Source organism: Podarcis erhardii, assembly GCF_964252035.2.
Source record: "Podarcis erhardii genome assembly, chromosome: 9".
Taxonomy (NCBI): Eukaryota; Metazoa; Chordata; class Lepidosauria; order Squamata; family Lacertidae; genus Podarcis; species Podarcis erhardii.
In genome coordinates, this window is record NC_138512.1 from 19,801,690 (window position 1) to 19,822,258 (window position 20,569).

Sequence of the window (20,569 nt, forward strand, 5' to 3'; positions counted from 1 at the left end):
TGACAGACTTAAATTTATGCTCCATCAATGTTTCTGGAATTGGATTGCAGCTCTAATTTCACCACCTGAATAGGTAAATTAGAAACATGCAAGGAAGAAATAAAAGTTAAATCTACAGTGAATTCCCTTTTAAAATGAGGAGGGATAGACTTAAATAATTTTGGTTCTCTCTTCCATTTCAGCAGCAGTACAATCCAAGTAGACTATAGGCACAAGATAATTGCTTCTGTGAATCCCAGTTAGTCACCTTCTTTCTTCCTTTTTGTCACTATTTGGTCAAAACATGTTTAGACTAACAATCCAGTCTGATAGTTTGCCAAAACAAAAAGGAAGACCCAAGTATTTTTATTGTAAAGCAAGTGCATTTCAGAATACAGAAAAACATTCAGGTGTTTGACCAACACTGATAAAGCTGAAATTTTTGATTGAAGAAATGTCTTCAGAAGGTGTAAAGATTTTCAGTCTTCCCAAGCATCTCCATACTTATTGACTTTAACTATAAAAGAAGAGGCCAAGAGAAGAGAAACACTGTAATGAAGATTAGGAGAAGCAAGGTCTACTGCACTAACAAATGTTTAGAACAGGACAGAACCATGTGACAGCAGATCATGTGACCTGACTATTGGCTCAAGCCAATTGAAGATGATCCAAACAGTGCAAATTTCCTCTGCCACCATTGTGAGATGAAATGTGCAAGTAGCAATTCTGGACAGTTACTGTAGCTATGGCTTTCCCAGATTTTTTAAAGGCAATATGGTCAGTACAAAACATCTATGTCACCATTATGGTACTGTAGCTATCTGTATATCACAGGATGCAGATGTACTTCTGTCAGAACATTTATTTACATGGTTGAGCTAAGCCAACACAAAAGGCTACTGTCAATGTCAAGGTGACCACACAAGCTAATGCAGCTGGGAAAGGGGTAGTGTTTTATCAATCCCAGTCAATTCACTAGTCAACTTCCTTCCACCATATCAGACTAAAAATTCCACCTTCCATAACATTAACAATTGTGACTTCTTTTGAATTTACGCAGTTTCATATTATTATTTTTCTGCATGAAAATACAATGCCTGGATGTTCAAAAACTGACCTAGCAAAGTACACTGAAAGAGAGAATAAACTCTTGTTTTTGCATAATGCAAAAGGAAAGGTAATTTCACTTCCATTTCATAGCTTTCCCTGGCCTATACAGTATTGTTTTTTATCCAAAAAACACAGTCTGGAGGTCGGTGCCAAGTGCAGCTTCCTTCCAGTAGAATAGTAAACAGAAAAAACAATGGCATATCCTTCAGCGTTATACTCTGCATGCTTAAGTTAGTTTTTAAAAAAATAATCCTGAGAAGACTTTCCAAAAAGCCTGGTTATGTTCAAACATCTGATCTAGATGTTATTCTGGCTTCTTAAGGGCCCACAGATCAGAAAGATACCTGTAGGCTCACTCCTTTCAAAGGTTCCTTGGGCTGATGCTTAACTAGTTTTCTCCTAATAGAAGAATTGAATTTTTCCTTGGCTACTGATTCAACAAACAAACTGGAGAGTTGCAGTAATTATGCTACAGAGATTTCAAATAAAAATACATGGGCAAAAACTTGTAAACTTACTTGAAAACTGACCACCCATCAAAGAAAAATGATGGACATGAAAATAAAAAGAACACTGCTTCTTGTTTACTACTCCTTAGAATACTGGGAGTCCCTAATGGAAATGCAAGTTATTTAACAATTTACCATCTCTCTTTATTGGTTTTTCCTGTGAAGACTTCGATGGAAATTCTGACTTCTGTGTTATTCCTGCCTCGTACATCTCTCTATTGCGACTCCTTAATTCATCATACGTGATTCCTTTTCTTTTTGGACGTTCTTCCAGAAACAAAGCAGGTTCTTAAAGGGAAAAGAGGAGAAATCAATGGATAACAAACAATACATGTAGATGGAAATGTCTATTTTAAGGGAATGCTTTTGTTTGAAGCAGTCCTCCTGACATTTAACTGTGGAATAGTCAGTTTTAGAATTTTAGATGCACTTTACATACCATTATGTTTTGTGCACATTCGGATTGTCAAAAGTCATCCTCAAAGCACTGTGTTAGATGAGCCATGAATTAGATGAAGTGCCTATTGCTGTACTCTTATTTGTTGTTGTCGGTTTATAACCTTGAACTTACATCAACTATGGTTTAGCATTACATGCAAATACAGTGGTACCTCAGGTTATGTACTTACCGTATTTTTCGCCCTATAGGACGCACTTTCCCCCCTCCTAAAATGAAGGGGAAATGTGTGTGCGTCCTATGGGGCGAATGCAGGCTTCGCAGACCTCTCCGCAAGCAGCAGGAGCGCTCCCGCTGCTTGCGGAGAGTTGCCTGCATGCTGAAGCCTGCCCTCGCTGAGCTCAGCGTGTCCACGCTTCGCGGACCTCTCAGCAAGCAGCGGGAGCCAGCGGTGGGCTCCCACGGCTTGCAAAGAGCTGCCTGTTTGGGGGCTGGGGTCGGGGGAAGCTCGGGCCTCCCCCGCCCCAGCCCCGCATCTGGGGGGGGAAATATTTTTTTCCCTTTATTTCCCCCCCAAAAAAACTAGGTGTGCCTTATGGGACGGTGCGTCCTATAGGGCGAAAAATACGGTAATTCATTCCGGAGCTCCGTTCTTAACCTGAAGCACCACTTTAGCTAATGGGGCCTCCTGCTGCCGTGCCGCCAGAGCACAATTTCTGTTCTCATCCTGAAGCAAAGTTCTTAACCCGAGGTACTATTTCTGTAACCTGAAGTGTATGTAACCCAAGGTACCACTGTATATAATCTATACCCAACCACTGTATGTGTGCCTGCCCCACCCAAAAGCTAGAGAGCTGTGTGTTAAAAGCGTGGATCGAAACTGAAAGTGCTCACAAAGCCAAGCGGCTCATTCGAGCCCATTTTTTCAAAGAGCGCCCTTTTTCCAACTCTGCCTGGCAACAGGTTATCTACAAAAGGTGCTCTCCTGCTTTGTAAAGCAGCTGTTGCATAGAGAGGGGAGGGGAGGGAAATTTAAAATGGTGAAGAAGCCAGAGGAAACTCTGGTAAAGGCCTTCAGCAAATCAAGTTGTCAGACTCAGGTACAGGAGCAAAAAACTAATGCATCTAGTAGCTGGTTCCCTCTGAAGTTTTCCCTCGGGATCACTGGCATTTCATCACTTCTGCAGTTTTATCTGCTAAAGGGACCGATTAGAGATCTTGGGGCCAAAACAGTCTTAATCTATTTTCAAAATTTTAGTGTTTTGTTGGACGCCGCCCAGAGTGGCTGGGGAAACCCAGCCAGATGGGTGGGATATTATTATTATTATTATTATTATTATTATTATTATTATTATTATTATTATTATTTAGGGGCTACAAGATCCTCAGGGTCCCTTCCAACTCTACAATTCTATGAAATTTGCCCCCCCCCAATGACCAGTATTCTCAATGGCAGGCATGTTTTCAGGAAACACGATTGCCAGTGTAACAGGAGGCTCCAGCCTTTAAAAAGAACTGGAATGTTCACCTCTATAAGTCTGAAAAACACTGAATCCATTCCATATTTTTGATTAGAGAACAGCTCACTGTATTAATGGAGCTCAAGACGCTACCTTGAGGGAAACCATCTGTTATTCCAGAAGGAGAAGATTCATTCATGGTAGAACTAAATGGGACTGGATCATCACTAGAGGGAAAGTCTGTTGCTCCATAATTATCAAGATGGTACTTGGAAGTATGTGCTTGTGGTAGTGCTGCTGCTGTTGGATTACTTTCAAAAGGTAAAGGCACATCTGAAGCGTCTGTTTTTTTAGAGTAATACCTGGAAAGACAAAGACAGTTTTTCAAAATAACTGTACTTTAGTTCTTTTTTCGATTTTACACACACACACACAGAGAGAGAGAGAGAGAGGGAGTGTATGATATAGTGGGTTCCTCTCACCCTATCCAGAATAATAATAAAAAATCTATTATAGTTGGGGCAAACTATTATTAGGATAAACTAATCAGTTATAGCAAAAGAAGGGAAGGAAAACAGGAGAAGAGCCTAGGATAAGGGGAGCAGAGGGGCTCACGTCATTGTTATAGCAGGTGGAAATCTTTATTTAACATGGGGACTCAAAAATTATCGTTCTGTAGCTTCTGCTACATTTATTACAAAGACGAATTCTTCTTTGGAAAAATATTTAAAATCCCACATTACAGTGGTGCCTCGCAAGACGAAATTAATCCGTTCCGTGAGGCTCTTCGTATAGCGGTTTTTTCGTCTTGCGAAACAAGCCCATTGATAGCTTAGCAGATTAGTGCTATTAGCGGTTTAGCGGCTTTTAGCGGATCAGCTGATAAGCGGCTTAGGAAAAGGGGGGAAGGGGGGGGGACAGCAGGAACTCGCAAGACATTTCGTCTTGCGAAGCAAGCCCATAGGGAAATTCGTTTTGCGAAGCGCCTCCAAAACGGAAAACCCTTTCGTCTAGCGGGTTTTCCGTCTTGCGAGGCGTTCGTATTGTGGGGCACCACTGTAATTTCCTGCCTTAACCCAAGGCTCTCTGCTCTTCTCCTTTTCCTCTATGCTCTTTGACTTTTAACAGCCATTAAGTAGATGATTTTAAATTACCGTATTTTTTGCACCATAACACTCACTTTTTTCCTCTTAGAAAGTAAGGGGAAATGTCTGTGCGTGTTATGGAGGGAATGTCTATGGGTGGCATGCCTACGGATTTTCCTCCTCTAAAAACTATGTGCTTGTTATGGTTGGGTGCGTGTTATAGAGCGAAAAATACGGTAATGTGATGTACAGGATTCATTTGGTTTAACACAGGGACGGAGAATCGTTTTCACACAGTATAGGCCATATCTTCATCTCTTCCAACCTCTGCAGGCCAACACTGACAGGTGAACAGGACCACACATTTGTCAATCAGGTGTGATCGCGCAAGGGTGGGAGGAGATGGTAACCAAGCAGGATTGAACCTCCACCCATCAACTGACATCATCTAATTTGCAGGCAAGGTGTCGTTTTGAAAAACAGTCTTGCGGGTCAAACAGGCAATGATCAGCCCCATGGCTGGTAGATTCCTACCCTTGATTTAACTGAATTTTTAGCACTGCCATAATCACTGAGACCTCCACTAAGATTTGCCTGATTTATTCAGAGCTCACAATCTCACACATGCCTTTTTGTGGCCCATAATGTTTAGAAGCTTCTACACTGTAGAGATCCACACCATGCTTGTCCTGCTTCACATACCACATTTCAGGTTCCATGTGGCTTCCTGGAGAGGCAGAGACTCATGGTGGAGGCATACACGTAGTAACTAAGTGCTTCTAAATGTTAGCAGGCCAAATGGAGATCACTTACCAGAGAGGCAAACCCATCACAGAAAACAAACAATGTGGGCTCTGGCCCCCAAGTTGCAAGTTGACTGCAAAACAGGACATCCACTGTCCATACTAATGAAAGGTTAATGTGGGTCCATCAGCTCAGCACACACAGCAGAGGGGCTTTTTTTCACACTGCTGCCGCAAAAATCACAATTATCAGTCTCAGTTTGATTTATTGTGTTTAGCAAGCAGCCATCACACACATTAAAATAATAACAGAAATACTGCTAATAATAGTGGTTTACATTTCTACTCCCCGACCTTTACATGATATATCATTTCCCATTCCCCCTTTAAGTTTTATTACATGAATTTGTAAGGCCTTGGCAAAAATTTTTGATACAAATCACAATATTACATTAATACACACAGTTCCGTGTCTTGTGTTAATGAACACTCCTAAATTTTCTCCACGGGATACCAGATCATTTTTTAATCCGTTCTGCACATTCTATACGTCTAACAACAGGAAAGATAAGGACTGCTTTATTTGACCATGCCTGGCCAAGTGCTTAACTGCATGCATTTCCAGATTACACTGGACAAGCACATCTAGGGGAATCTCTGCATTTATTTCTAACAAAATAAGTTTCCAGCCATTGTTTACAGAAATATAGGATGGGAAAAATATGGACAATACCTGACAAGATCTCAAAGGCTTGGAGCAGGCATAGGCAAACTCAGCCCTCCAGATGTTTTGAGACTACAGTTCCCATCATCCCTGACCACTGGTCCTGTTAGCTAGGGATGATGGGAGTTGTAGTCCCAAAACATCTGGAGGGCCGAGTTTGCCTATGCCTGGCTTGGAGAGAAGGTGTTACTCAACAGAACTACCCAGCTGTAAGCAGGCATGGATGGCTACAGTGATCTGCATCAGCCATTGCCCACAATAAGTAGATTTATTTGAAATAAACAAGGCATGTGCATACAGGCTGCAGGATACAAATTTTATAAATGTAGTATTTGGGTTTACTTGAAACATTTAAGTACAGAATGCACACAGCCTTGGCTAAGCTATTCCAAAATGAACTGCAAACCAGGTTTGTTCCTCATTTTTCCTTCAGAAAGGAAACTGACTTACCAAATTAAACTTATACTTCTTCAGGGGGATGATCTAATAATAATGTAAATATATGGTCCAAACTGGGAACTCAAAATCTCTTCTCTCAGAGCCTCAACTGTGCCCCTTCCACCTCTTCTTACCCTGGGGGACCATAAAGTTTGTACTCAGTGTTAGCTCTGAGTCATTTTTCACCAAACATACTCCATTTCTATGGATCTCTTAATTCTTCCTGTTTCCAGCAGCACTTCTTCTACCTTTTATCTTGCTGAATGATATGCTAAGTTTCCAAACTGAGTTTCACAGCGTTCCTTGGGAGCTAATCAGGAATTCTTCCAAGAGAGAAATAGGCAGTGGCAGACAAGCTTCTGTGAACAATGGTGTCCACAGTTGCTGTGACAATTGGACACAAGGATGTACTAAGTGCATTCTAAGATGCAGTTTCAGTCCACCCAGAGCAACAATGAAAGCTCACAATCCTGAATTGGCACCCTATCACAACCAAGACAATGAATCCCCTCATCCTGCAGATCCTGCAGTGATGTTATGCTTTACAACGCACCTTAGAAGCCTCTGCAGCATGCAGGCAGATGCATATGGGCGCATTAGGTGACAAATCCAATCCAAAGGTGTTCCCTGAGTGCAAGGAGTCTAAAAGCTATTGATTCCAATGTGTACATTGTGGGCCCAGCCCACATGTCTTTTATCTTTTGCCAACATAGGCAGGGGCAAAGCACAGGAAAAGCAACAGGCTATGCAGTAAAAGGGACGCGGGTGCCACTGTGGGTTAAACCACAGAGCCTAGGATTTGCCGATCAGAAGGTCGGCAGTTCGAATCCCCGCGACAAGGTGAGCTCCCGTTGCTCGGTCCCTGCTCCTGCCAACCTAGCAGTTCGAAAGCACGTCAAAGTGCAAGTAGATAAATAGGTACCGCTCCGGCAGGAAGGTAAACAGCTTTTCCGTGCACTGCTCTGGTTCGCCAGAAGCGGCTTAGTCATGCTGGCCACATGACCCGGAAGCTGTACGCCAGCTCCCTCGGTCAATAAAGCGAGATGAGCGTCGCAACTCCAGAGGCGGTCACGACTGGACCTAATGGTCAGGGGTCCCTTTACCTTTAAGCAGTAAAAAGGAACACTGACGTGGTAAATACATTAAATATTAAAACAACAACGCCACACAAATGAAGCTACAAAAATTCAAGTGCATATAACCAGTGGCGTAGCGAGGGTTGCCAGCGACTGGGGCTGCACGGAGGGAGGGAAACAGAGTACGCATGCACATTCAACTGCCTAGCAGTGTCCACCTCACCCAGCAGATCCCAGCCACAGAGATAAGAAAAGAAGAGTTGTTCTGTTGTCTGGAGAGGTCACATCCTGGTTAGCATGAAGCACATAGCTGTACTGAGGCAGCACCTGGTGTTGAAATGTTGTGCCCCTTACAACTTTGCACAGGGGCAACTGCCCCTCCCTCAAATGCTACACCACTGCATATAACATCTGGAAGTCTATCATACTTCCTTCCTCCTATACTTATTTCCCTCTATATTATGCTTGCAAGACATTTCAGGTATTGAGGGCAGAGGAGAATCAAGCACTGAAGCCAGCAATGTCAGCTGATGGGCAGCAGGACAGGGTTTAATCCTGCACTGGCTGTGTGTCCTGTTCCTAGCAGGGAACAGGATCGCACAGCCAATGTAGCGGGACTTAAAACTTTGCTCATCGGCTGATAAGCAGAGATTAAAGCCTTCTCTTGCAAGTGGCAGCAGAAGTGCTAGAGAGAAGAGGAGGAGGAGTTTGAATTTGATATCCCGCTTTATCACTACCCGAAGGAGTCTCAAAGCGGCTAACAATCTCCTTTCCCTTCCTCCCCCACAACAAACACTCTGTGAGGTGAGTGGGGCTGAGAGAATTCAGAGAAGTGTGACTAGCCCAAGGTCACCCAGCAGCTGCATGTGGAGGAGCGGAGACGCGAACCCGGTTCCCCAGATTACGAGTCTACCGCTCTTAACCACTACACCACGCTGGCTCTCTTCCCCACCCACTGCTCTGCTGTTACCTGCCCCCAGGAGATGCAGCACTGGGGAGAAGCACTTTAAGTGAGCCCCCAGTCTCATTTCAGCAGCACTTTTCAAAAGTATCATTTCAAGCAGCTCACACACTTTGGCAAGCAGGCATTGCTGATGCTTGCAGGTGAACCATGCGAGCTCTGAAATTGAAGGCAGAGAAGAGGCTTGCAAAGCCTCCTCCCTTCAAGATCAGAGTCTTAAAGGGAAGTGGAAGGAGGCTTAAAAAAAAGCTTTTGTAGGACGAACTTAAGCTTCACTGAAAAGTGCAGATTTTAAAAGAAATACCATATTGGACGGAATACACCGTATTTTTCGCTCTGTAAGATGCACTTTTTCCCTCCTAAAAAGTAAGGGGAAATGTGTGTGCGTCTTATGGAGCAAATGTAGGCTGCGCAGCTATCCCAGAAGCCAGAACAGCGAGAGGGAGCGCTTGTTCTAGCTTCTGGCTTAGCCACGCTCTGTCCCTTCCCCCACCTCCTGCAAAAGCCAGCAAGAGCCGCGCTCTCTTTAAGGAGCCGTGCGGAGCGTGTGTGCAGCTCTTGGGGGCTTTTCCCCGAGGAGGGAGAAGGGCAGCCCGCTCCACGCGGCTCGTGAAGGGAGAGCTGAGCAGAGCCTGGGATACATACAGGCTCTGCTCAGCGCTCCCTTTAAAGAATGTTTTTTTCTTGCATTCCCCCTCTAAAAACTAGGTGCGTCTTATGGTCAGGTGCGTCTTATGGAGTGAAAAATACGGTAAGCAGCACCTTTAAAATGGGGGGGGGGTAAAGAAAAAGAAAAAATACCCTAATATAAGCCGCTCAATTCCTCGCTGCTCCTGGCTGCATACTTGGGGGGGGGGGGGTCGCGTTACATTGCCGGGGGCCTTTCCCCTTCCTGCTCTCTCCCTTCCCAGCCTTGGGGAGAGGACAGGGGACTATTTGCTGCACTCCTGGCACTGTTTGTCTCACACCCCTGGCTGCATACCATAAGGTCACGAATATAAGCCGCACTTTTAACTTTTCACGGTCGGAATTTGGGGGGGGATGAGGCTTATATTCAGGCCAATACAGTAAAACAAGCAAAAGCAATCTGACCACAACTTTCCCCCTTCCCTTTCTCTTGATAAAACATAAGCAGAATGAGCAACCTAACTTGAAGCAATCTGAATTTCAACGAGAGAGTTAGGGACTTCCTTAACACAACTCCGCTTTAAAATCATTAGACCTCTGAAGTGCTTAACTTTGGCTGGTTCGTGCGCAAACAAGTTCTACTTTCCTTTTCTCTGTGTGTTGCTGGAGGGGGGAAAGGAACACCAGTGCTCATGAGTGCTTCAGGTTTTAATATTTAAAGTGAACTTACTTTCCAGAAATTAAGAATTTTGAGCAAATAAAAATTACTTACTCAGGTTGAATAGGTTTATTTTTCCTCAAAGCTTCTCCCAGTGGTGAATTCTCTAGCCTTTTAAGCTTCTCTTGGCATGCCTTCATATAAGAAAACTTTCCACCAATGTAGCCACAAAAGCCAGCAACTTATTATAAAGAAAACCAGAGACTGATTTAAGACATCTGATGCTCTGTCACTTTAAGAAAAATACAGGTATATTTAAATATAAAATATATAAAAACATACGCAAAGCCAAACAAAGCTTCAACTTAGTACTAAAAAAAGAAAGTTCTTAAGTCTACAGTTTTTATCTCTTGTGTTTCCATGGCATCAAAACAAAGGCCTTACAAAGTGGTCAGGGTAAGAAAGTCATCACCAAATGACATCAGGCAGAAACTGAGAAAAATGAGGAGATGTCGATTTAAAAAGAACAGGGAAAGCTGTCAATTTCTTATTAGCAAATACTCAGTATTTTTCAACTGCTGGCCAGCAGGGCAGGGTGGATAAAAATCTATTTAATTTTTTAAAAATAATAATCATCATCAGGTTTTTTTTAATTTAAATTGGATTTTTTAAAAAAAATGCTTTTGGAGGAAAAATCTTTCTAAAGTTAGTTTACTATTTAAGTTACATTATAGTCCAAAGGCTATTCATCAGGAAATAAGGAAACATATGCTATAATGTTATTGTTTTAGTTAAATAAATTGTTTAAATTGTTATTAAGGGAATGATTATTCTTCTCTTTCCAATAAAATACTGCAGAAAAGTTGTCCAAATATAAACAGTTAACTTATTAAAGCTCACAATAATTTCATAATTATCTGTCTATGTATTTCTAATAGTATAACCAAATCAGTAGTATTTGATATAAGTGTAAAAACTACTCTGAGAATTTATTATTCCACAAATGAAACCTTCATCTGGTTGTAAATAATAAGATTATACCAGCAAGAATGAGTCTTTTTGTAAAAAAATGATTTACATCAAATCCACCCTGCAGCAGGATGACAATTACTTCTGAGGAGCTATTATAAAACCAAGGCTGTAAACCTATAAATACTTCCTGCTGCTGAATTTGGTGACCACAAAACTCAGTGGGGGTTACTTCTGAGTAGAGATGGATAAGAATGTGCCATAGGTTTCCTTTGAAGCAAAACCTGCTCCAACTCCATCACTAATTTGTTTGTTTGGATCTGTATCTTTGCAAGAGGTGTGCTTTCCTTTACAGTGGTACCTCGAGTTAAGAACTTAAATTTGTTCCGGAGGTCCGTTCTTAACCTGAAACTGTTCTTAACCTGAAGCACCACTTTAGCTAATGGGGCCTCCTGCTGCTGCCGCCGCACCGCCGAAACATGATTTCTGTTCTCATCCTGAAGCAAAGTTCTTAACTCGAGTTAATATTTCTGGGTTAGCGGAGTCTGTAACCTGAAGCGTATGTAACCTGAAGCGTATGTAACCCGAGGTACCACTGTACTTTCCAAAACCACATGCTACTTGTCTCTACTTTCATCTCCAGTGAAAGCTTCAATTCCTGCAAAATAAATATTTCCTGCAATATGTGCACAGTTGTTACACATTAACTACAATAGATTTAGAGACCTTTACTTAGTGGCTCTCTAAATAACTTTTTTGGGGGCAAGGAAACCTTGCTTTGCCAGAACTCAAAGCATCATTTCAAGATGTCCATCGCACAGCTCTGAAAGGCACAGAGCCCTTTTCATGAAATATGGTGGTGAACCTAAATCTCAGCTGTGAGTAGGATGGTCAGATGAAAAGGAAAACAGGACTCCTGCATCTTCATTAAAGTTGTGCAGAAAAGGGAATTTCAGTCTTGACAGGTATCCCTGCTAAAATCCTCTCGTCCATAAAACTATTAAATATGCAGCAGTCCTGTCTGTTTTTCCAGCTATGAGCCTTTAACTACAGATACAAAGTAGTGAAGGGTTAATACTTACATAAAACTTTTGGTAGAGAGCCAAACTTTGAATGTGTTGTAAGAATTCCTACAAATAAAAAAAAAAGGAAGGAGCAGTAACCATACAAAAATATGAACTGAAACCTGAGCTGATAAATGCGTAACCATGAATCGACACAAGGCACTTGGGGTTTCAGTGATTGGTTTAAGTTTTTTTCCAACTATACATGTGACCTGAAGGGAACAGTGAAGACCACTGGAAAGCTGTTGTGTGTCAGTTTGAAAATAGTTTTCTAATATTACATTTAAATGCTTTGATTAAAGAAGTTGGGAGATTCCAGTTAAATAACATGGAGAGAGAGTGAAAGAGTGTGTGTGCTTGTGTGTGTACACACACACACACACACACACACACACACAATTCCATTCTTCGCCAGCTTTTAATATAAGGAATGAGCCAGATATGTCGATGGCTCCATTCATTTCCACAAAAGCAGAAGATCCGTGTATGCAAAGGAATGTGCAATACTGAATCAGGACAACAGTTTTTAATAGTATTCGGTTATATCATAGCCCAAATGAGCTACATGTTGCAGGTGACTTGAAATATTCTACATACTAAACCAAAGCATAAAGTAACAAATCTCTCTTTTTTTTAAGCATTTCCTTCTTTAAAAACTATAAAATCCTGAACCATGGTATAAATTATAATCTTCCATAAATGCCCAAGTCTTTCTTTGGAACTATCTCTGTTGACTATTTCTGAAGAAAACTGAGTAGCTCACATTTCCCCTTACAAGTCTATTATTTTGCATTTGTCAATGTATGATCTGTGTTTTCAAACACTGGCTCCATAAGCACATGTTGTTAATCCAGGGTTAGATAATACTTTTTCAGCTTGGGAGCCACATTCTGTCATGGGAAACCTTTTGGGGCCCGCAGGCCAAGGGTGGGCGCAGTCAGGGGCCAAAGTGGGTCAAGTAATGGATGCAACTCTTTCCTTTGTATGGTAGGCTACATTCAATAACACCCCCCCCGAAACATATGACTAATCTTTTTCTATAATTAATTCATATATATTATATATGAAAAATATTTCCAAATAGCAGACATCCATATTCAGTCAAAGTTGCTTGAAACTTACCTTTTTTAATTAGTATTTGGGTGACAAGCATGCCAACAGCAGAAAAAGGCAGCGCTGTGAGTGGGAATAGAAGAAAATATGTATTTATATGGAGAATAGAACTGAATATATTTTCCAGAACAAAAACAAATTGTAAGCAAATTAGGGAGAAATTCCCTTTGAGTGCAGTAGGACTTCCTTCTCAGCAGACATGGTTATGATTTGTACAGCACAGAATCCTTTCTAAAGTACACACTGCCCAAAAAAAAGTTTTGGGTTTTGTTTCATTTTAAGAGAAAGTGCAGCTCAGAACAAATGTGTTTACAGTTGTATTTTATTTTTTTATTAGCTTTCACAGCATCAAAGATTTATTGAGCAATGTAAACTGAATATTATCCTGGTTCGGGGTTCCGGGAATTAGTACCATATCCACCAATATGCACGCCAGCACAACTGCAATGACAACAGTCACAGTTGCTAGAGACAGCAAAGCAGTACTCAGCAAAGCAACTGGGCAGAAACATTTCTACAGAGGCACTATCCCAGCACACTCAGTGATGGATAAAATACTAGACGTAAGAAACCAGAGTTCAAATTCCTCCCCAGCCAGGAAGCTTACTAGATGACTTTGGGTTAGTCACTCTCTCTTTCTCTCTTAGGGTTATTTTAAGGATAAACTGAGTAACCCTATTTTGTATTCAACTTCTTTTTAAAAACGTGGGATGCAAGTACAGTTGTATCTTGGATCCCGAATGCCTTGCAAGTCGAACATTTTGGCTCTCGAATGCCGCAAACACGGAAGTGAGTGTTCTGGTTTGTGAACGTTCTTTGGAGCTTCCTGCAGCCAATTGGAAGATGCGCCTTCATTTCCAAACGTTTTGGAAGTCGAACGAACTTCCATTTGACTTCAAAGGTACCACTGTATGACCTACAAATAAGGTGTGAGAAGTGTACTTCAGGATGCCACAGAGAATAAAATCTGATATTTTGTGGCTTATTAAAGAGTAGCTTTTACAGTGGTGCCTCTCAAGACGAAAAGAATCCGTTCCGTGATTCTCTTCGTCTAGCGGTTTTTTCGTCTTGCGAAGCAAGCCCATTGACAGCTTAGCGGATTAGCGCTATTAGCGGTCTAGCGGCTTTTAGCGATCAGCTGAGAGGCGGCTTATCAGCGGAACAGCTGATAAGCGGCTTAGCGGCTTAGGAAAGGGGGGGAGCGAAAAAACCCCGCGGGAACTCGCAAGATTTTTTCGTCTTGCAAAGCAACCCCATAGGGAAATTCGTTTTGTGAAGCGCCTCCAAAACGGAAAACCCTTTCGTCTAGCAGGTTTTCCGTCTTGCGAGGCGTTTGTCTTGCGGGGCACCACTGTAAATATTAATGAAAGTGTCTAGGGAGCTGTTTGAAGTTTCTCTCACATGACTTAGTAAATAGCATGAATTTCCCAACGTGAGTTATACTTTTTATTTACAGATTTGGACAGTCATTATTTGACACACTGTTTGGCAAAACAACAGACATGAAAAAGTAAAGATTACTTATTGGAGCATTTCACTTACATCTGTACCAGAGGCTCTCAGTATTGCATTCTTCAAAGACTCTCTTTTCATCCTCTGTGGGTACATAGGAATGGCTAAGCTGGCCCTTTAATAGAAAAATACCAAACATAAAGGGTCAGTGTGTGACATACACTAGCAATACTGTCATATGGGAAATACAAGCATTTACTACCATTTTTACCAAGTGTCCACAATACACATTATTTTAGAAAAACGAAAACCAAGTGAGAATATCCCTTTGTTTACCCACAATAGGTGACTAAAGCACAGGAGTCTAACATTTCCTGTTCACTCTTACATTGTTGTTCTTTTAGACACACTTGCATATATATTACCTATGTACCCAAATATATACACCTACCAATGTTGTGCTGATCTATTTCAATTGCTGCTTCTTTTTTATTTGCTCATTGCAAACAGCTGAAAGTCTATACATTTTTATAATAAACCTGATTTGCAATCAGGGTTGAATAATTTCGATTACAACTGTATATATGTGTGTATATATGCATATCTGTAACTCTGGATAACATGAGATAAAGTGCATCTCATGAAGTGAACTGTAACAGAATTATTAGTATTTGAGATGCAGTTTGTGCTGTATAGTAAAAGGCAGCTTTAAAATGGTAGAGTCTCAAAGCAGCTTGTAATATAACATAGGGCCTAATGCCCCAAGAAAACGAGTATGACATCTGGTTTGACATAACTCTGGACCATGGTCCTATAGATGTTTTGAACATTGATTTATATACGTTATGAGAACTGTTCTAAGAGTTGATATGCATGCCTACAGTCATATAAACACCAGCCCTAATAAAACTTGTACAAAGTTTGTAACAATAAAATGCTCTCCAATAAGGATTGGAAACATTTTACATCTTTTATGCAGAGAACATGGTGAACAGTTAAGTGTTGCTCTAGGCTCTGGAACACTAGGATTCAGATCACTACTTAGCCCTGAAACCCGCTGAGTGACGTTGAGCGATAAGAATAAGATCTATTACTAGATTATTGATGCAAATCTCCTCTATCTTCAGCACATTGTATTTTATTTTACTGCTAGGGCTGGGGGCTGGTGTGCAAGTAAAGACTCTTCTTCCGATTCTGAATTTTGGGGTCCTCAAAAAAAAAAATCTTGACAACTTTGCGGGTATCAGGAATATGGCAACCCTAAAGCTCAACATTTGTGGTGGTTACCTTACATTGTATTTTATTTTACTGCTCAGGCTAAGGGCTAGTGCAAATAATGATTCTTCTGATTCTGAATTTTGGGGTCTTTGTAAAAAGGTGCTTGACAACTTTACGGGCATGGGGAATATGGCAACCCTAGGCAAAAAAGCTCAACAACTGTGGCGGTTTCCTTGCATTGTATTTTATTTTATTGCTAGGATTGGTGCATACAAAGCTTGACCACTTTGCAGGCATCAGGAATATGGCAATCCTAGGCAAAAGGGCTATGTTTCTCAAAATAAAATAAAAATTATTTTATTGCTAGGGGTTGGTGCATGTAAATATTCTTCTTCCACTTCTGAATTTTGGGGTCTTCCTAAAAAAATCCAAACAAACATGACAACTTCTTGCAAGAATATGGCAACCTTGGGGCTAGGTTTCTTAAAAAAAAAAAAAAAGACAAAGCTCAATAATTGTGGTGGTTTTCTTACACTGCATTTTATTTCATTGCTAGGGCTGGTATGCAAAGCTCGACCCCTTTGCGGGCGTCCAGAAAGTGACGTTTTTTGAAAGATGGCGACTCTAGGCCAGAAGGGCACGAAGCGGCGGAGCGTACCTGGCGAGGGCCTCCGGGGTCGGGTCTGTGGGCCCCACCGCGCACTTGCCCGGGGGGCTCCATGTGGGGTGGGAAGGGGCCTGTCAGGAGCGCGGCGGCGGCGGCGGCGGCAAACGAAACGGCGACTTCCTATTGACCGAGAAACAAGGGAGCGTGAGGGGAGTGCGCAGAAACCGGAAGCGCGGTTTCCACCCACCGGAAGGGCATCGAGGGCGCCCGTTCCCATAGACGACATGACGCCTAGAAGGGAAACCCGGAAGCCGGCGGAACGGGGGTCGGAGGAGGCGGGAGAAGACGCAGCCTCCGAGGGCGGCCCTAGGGAATAGAGGTCTCGTTTCCCTCCCGGAACCCCGGGGCCGCGAAACCTTTCCTGCCCCTCCGCCGGTAGGGAGGCGGCGCTGGCCGTGGGAACGGAACCCTGAGGGAAATGGGCGAGAAGACAGGCAGCGGATACGTGAATACGTTGTAGATATTTTCCCACATTTATTATGCTGTTTTTGTGATATACAAATGACATGAGAAAACGTGGAATGCTTATTTGTATAACGTTATTCTTTTCTTTTTTTCTAAAAAAAATTTTATTGGTTTTACAACATTATAAACAAACAAACATTGGCTTAGGATTTTATTTATGTTAAGGGGTGAATTAATATGTTTAATTTCATAATGTGAAGATCTAAGAATGTCATTGTTTAAGTTTGTGATTTGGAAAACCGTTAAAAGGATATGCAGTGAAATTCAACCAAGGGGAAGCGAGGATGTCACCTAACAATGTTAATAAGTGTAATTTTCAATAAGGCTATGATTTATGTTTGTTTGTCTTATGTATAACGTTATTGTTTATAAAACCCAATTAACAAAACCAAACACCGTGGCTCCGAAAGACAGGCAGCGGATACTTTAATATGTTGTAGATATTTTCCCACATTTATTATGCTATTTTTGTGATATACAAATGACATGAGAAAACTTGGCATGCTTGTTTGTATAACGTTATTCTTGTTTATAAAACCCAATTAAAAACAAAACAAAACACTGTGGCTCCCAAAGGGTGTGGCAGCAGGAGAGGATCCAAGAACAAACGAGACATTTGAGTGTAGTGTAGTATAGTATTGAAATACTTGTTTCTGTGCAGAATATGGATGTTGTGGGAATCATTCCTACTATTTTTGTATAAGCTGCACGGTTCTACATTTGCCAGATGCCCCGCAATCGTGTTATAAAGTAGCTTTGTTGTCCATTTGCTTTCCAGAGTATTTGGAAATCGGTCCGTCAACGAACTGTGAGAAATGCTACGAAATTAAAGTGGAGGCAATGGGTGTACCCGTTTGCATTGTGACAGACACAAAAACCCAATAAAAACGAGTAAAAAAAATCAGGGCATTGCGAGCAATTTTTTATTCTGAAAGTATGGCCCAGAGGGGAGGGGGGAACCACCGAATATTTCTCATACGTGTTTAGTTTGAGCTTGAAGCAAAAGAGAAAAAAATGATTTTTGAGGTTGCAGTCCTACACACGGTTACCTCGGAGAGTGCTCCAGTCAGGGCTGACTTGAGTAACATTTTGACTTGGTAGAGCTGCAGTTTTTAACAACTTACTGTTTTTGCAGCATTAGGAGTCCCGCAGCACTTTTTAAAGGGAAGGGTGCCCTTGCACATGTGCAGAGTGCCTAGTCTCTCAAAAAAAAAAAAAACCAACTCAATAATTCCTCTGCACATCTGTGGACAAGCAAAGTGCTTCTGTGTATGAAGGCATAAGTATGATTTTTACCTCTTACTAAGAAATAAACCAAAAAGGGACGCAGGTGGCGCTGTGGGTTAAAGCCTCAGCGCCTAGGACTTGCCGATCGAAAGGTCGGCGGTTCGAATCCCTGCGGCGGGGTGCGCTCCTGCTGCTCGGTCCCAGCGCCTGCCAACCTAGCAGTTCGAAAGCACCTCCGGGTGCAAGTAGATAAATAGGGACCGCTTACCAGCGGGAAGGTAAACGGCGTTTCCGTGTGCAGCTCTGGCTCGCCAGAGCAGCGATGTCACGCTGGCCACGTGACCCGGAAGTGTCTCCGGACAGCGCTGGCCACTGGCCTCTAGAGTGAGATGGGCGCACAACCCCAGAGTCTGTCAAGACTGGCCCATACGGGCAGGGGTACCTTTACCTTTACCTAAGAAATAAACCACAACATGTCCATGAGCATAGCTGGGGGGGGGGGGAGCTGCCAACCAATCAAATAAATCAATAAAAATACTGAGGTTCTGCCCCCCCCCCCCTTATCATGAAGCCTGCCCCCTCAACATAAATCCTGGCTACATCCAAGACTATGTGAAATAAATTTTTGAATTCATGTATTGTCTACACCTACATACCTGTTGCCCCCCCCCAAAAAAAACCTAGACACACAAAAACTTTGTAGAGGTGAGGAAAACTTGCTTCTGGCTTGCGTGCAATTTCCTGACAGCATCGGTTTCACTTCCTTATACAAAACACTTTTCCCCATACATTAAAAGAACAAAGTATTCCAACCAATGGGTGGGGAAAAAAAATGATTGTTTAATTTGAGCCAGGGCACATCAGAACACATTTGCAATGCATTGCTCAGTCCTCAAAATGTGAAGTAATAATCTCTGTTCATGTGTAGAGTTCATCATACCAGACTAAGATCCATATTCTAATTGCATGTGGCCCAGAACGACCTGCCCCAGCCAGTAGCTGTTGCAGCTTTTAAGGAGTAAATGTACGGAAATGGTTAACACAGTTAATTACAACACATATGCAAGCTGTCGACTTATGTCTCCTCCCAGTTCCCCAATTAAAAGCAGCAAAATGATTAATTAAACAATATTTATTATAGAAAGAGACTCACTGTTGTTTCTTTGTTTGCTCACTTGCTCTATTGTAAGGTAACAAAACAAATATTGAACTAAATTGCAAAGTAGGAGACACTGTTGCTTCTCTGGCCTTTGGTGAAACAGATTTGACTATGCTCAAAACCAATGTAGTATTCTGATAGGCTAATGCTACTTTTTAAGCAGCTCTGACTCTTCCCATATCTGCTACAGTGTGTGTGCTAGAAAGCCTCATAACAACAGCTGGAGTAGGAGCTTTCCTACCAGGGCTGACTTTCCAGCAGCCCAATCATTCACATGTTTTTTTCTTGCTTAAACCACATGGGAAGCACTTCATGGCCAGAGCTATACTTTTGTATTAAGATTGGCTGAGTGGTACAGAGAGCAGAATGGCCAGAGAGCAGGAGAATGACAGAAATGCCTCTAAATTCAAGGAAGTATAAAATGTGTGTGAGACAAGAAAGGGCTTGAGCAAAGTAGCGTCAGTGGAGCAGCCGTCATCGGCCTTAATGAACTTAATGAGATTTACTTTGGCTAGATACGTAGAGGACTGCATTGTTGGACATTTGATGCTTGTTTTTCTTCTCAGTTCAAAATGAAATATCCAACATGAAGAATTCAAAGCATGTTTTCTATATTCTATATTCAGATTACATGATTTGCTAGAGAAACAGGAAAGAGAAGTTATAATTGGGCAAAATATATACAAAATAAAAAAAATGTCCAGTAGTACCTTAGAGACCAACTAAGTTTGTTCTTGATATAAGCTTTCATGTGCATGTACACTTCTTCAGATACTTCGGCAGATGGTATCTGAAGAAGTGTGCATGCACACGAAAGCTTATACAGTACTAAGAACAAACTTAGTTGGTCTCTAAGGTGCTACTGAACAATTTTTTATTTTTTATATTTATTTCAACTGCATCAGACCAACACAGCTACCTACCTGAATCTTGTTAGAAGGCATAGCAAAAGAGAAACGCATTTACTTACTTTATTTTTTATGCAATAATGTTTGGGCAGTGGGTTCTCTTACACTCTGGTGGTTTTAGCTGAGCTTACTTCAAAATAAACATGTTTCACACAGGTAATAAGTGGGGCCTAACATTCAGATCTGTACGTGCAGAGACATCTGGAAAATCATAGCATGGTTAGGTGGAGCTCATGTATCATGAAGCAATTATTATTATTATTCCAACTGAAAGCAGCTAGAAACTGCAGCACACTAGCTCGTTCAACATAGGACACATTAAAGGAGTCAGAACAGGATCAGGCAGAGTTTCAGAGGGCTAGGACTGGCAAATTTGCAATCTAGATGGGGTCAACTTTATAGGAAACAACCTGACTACACACCAGTTGTTGACCCCTCTGATTTTTCACTAAAGCTCTTTTATCACGGATTCCTGAAACACTAGTTTTGCCTGTGCACACGCTTCTTGCCCACTTGAGACTAGAAGCCAGTTCTCCCTAGTCCAATAACCTAACCATCTT

At 41.8% G+C, this 20,569-nt stretch overlaps 1 protein-coding gene across 1 annotated transcript; it reads right to left on the reverse strand.

Annotated features, from left to right (window-relative positions):
• Positions 1-329: 329 nt before the first annotated feature.
• OCIAD1 (OCIA domain containing 1) lies at positions 330-16,441 on the reverse strand. The gene is made up of 8 exons (XM_081876004.1): positions 16,242-16,441; positions 14,456-14,540; positions 12,923-12,976; positions 11,819-11,866; positions 9,882-10,008; positions 3,609-3,817; positions 1,734-1,886; positions 330-496 (listed from the first exon to the last, which is right to left on the reverse strand). The coding sequence occupies exons 1-8, from the start codon at positions 16,302-16,304 to the stop codon at positions 459-461; spliced, it is 777 nt and encodes a 258-aa protein (XP_081732130.1). The 5' UTR covers positions 16,305-16,441; the 3' UTR covers positions 330-458.
• Between the last annotated feature and the right edge of the window lie 4,128 nt (positions 16,442-20,569).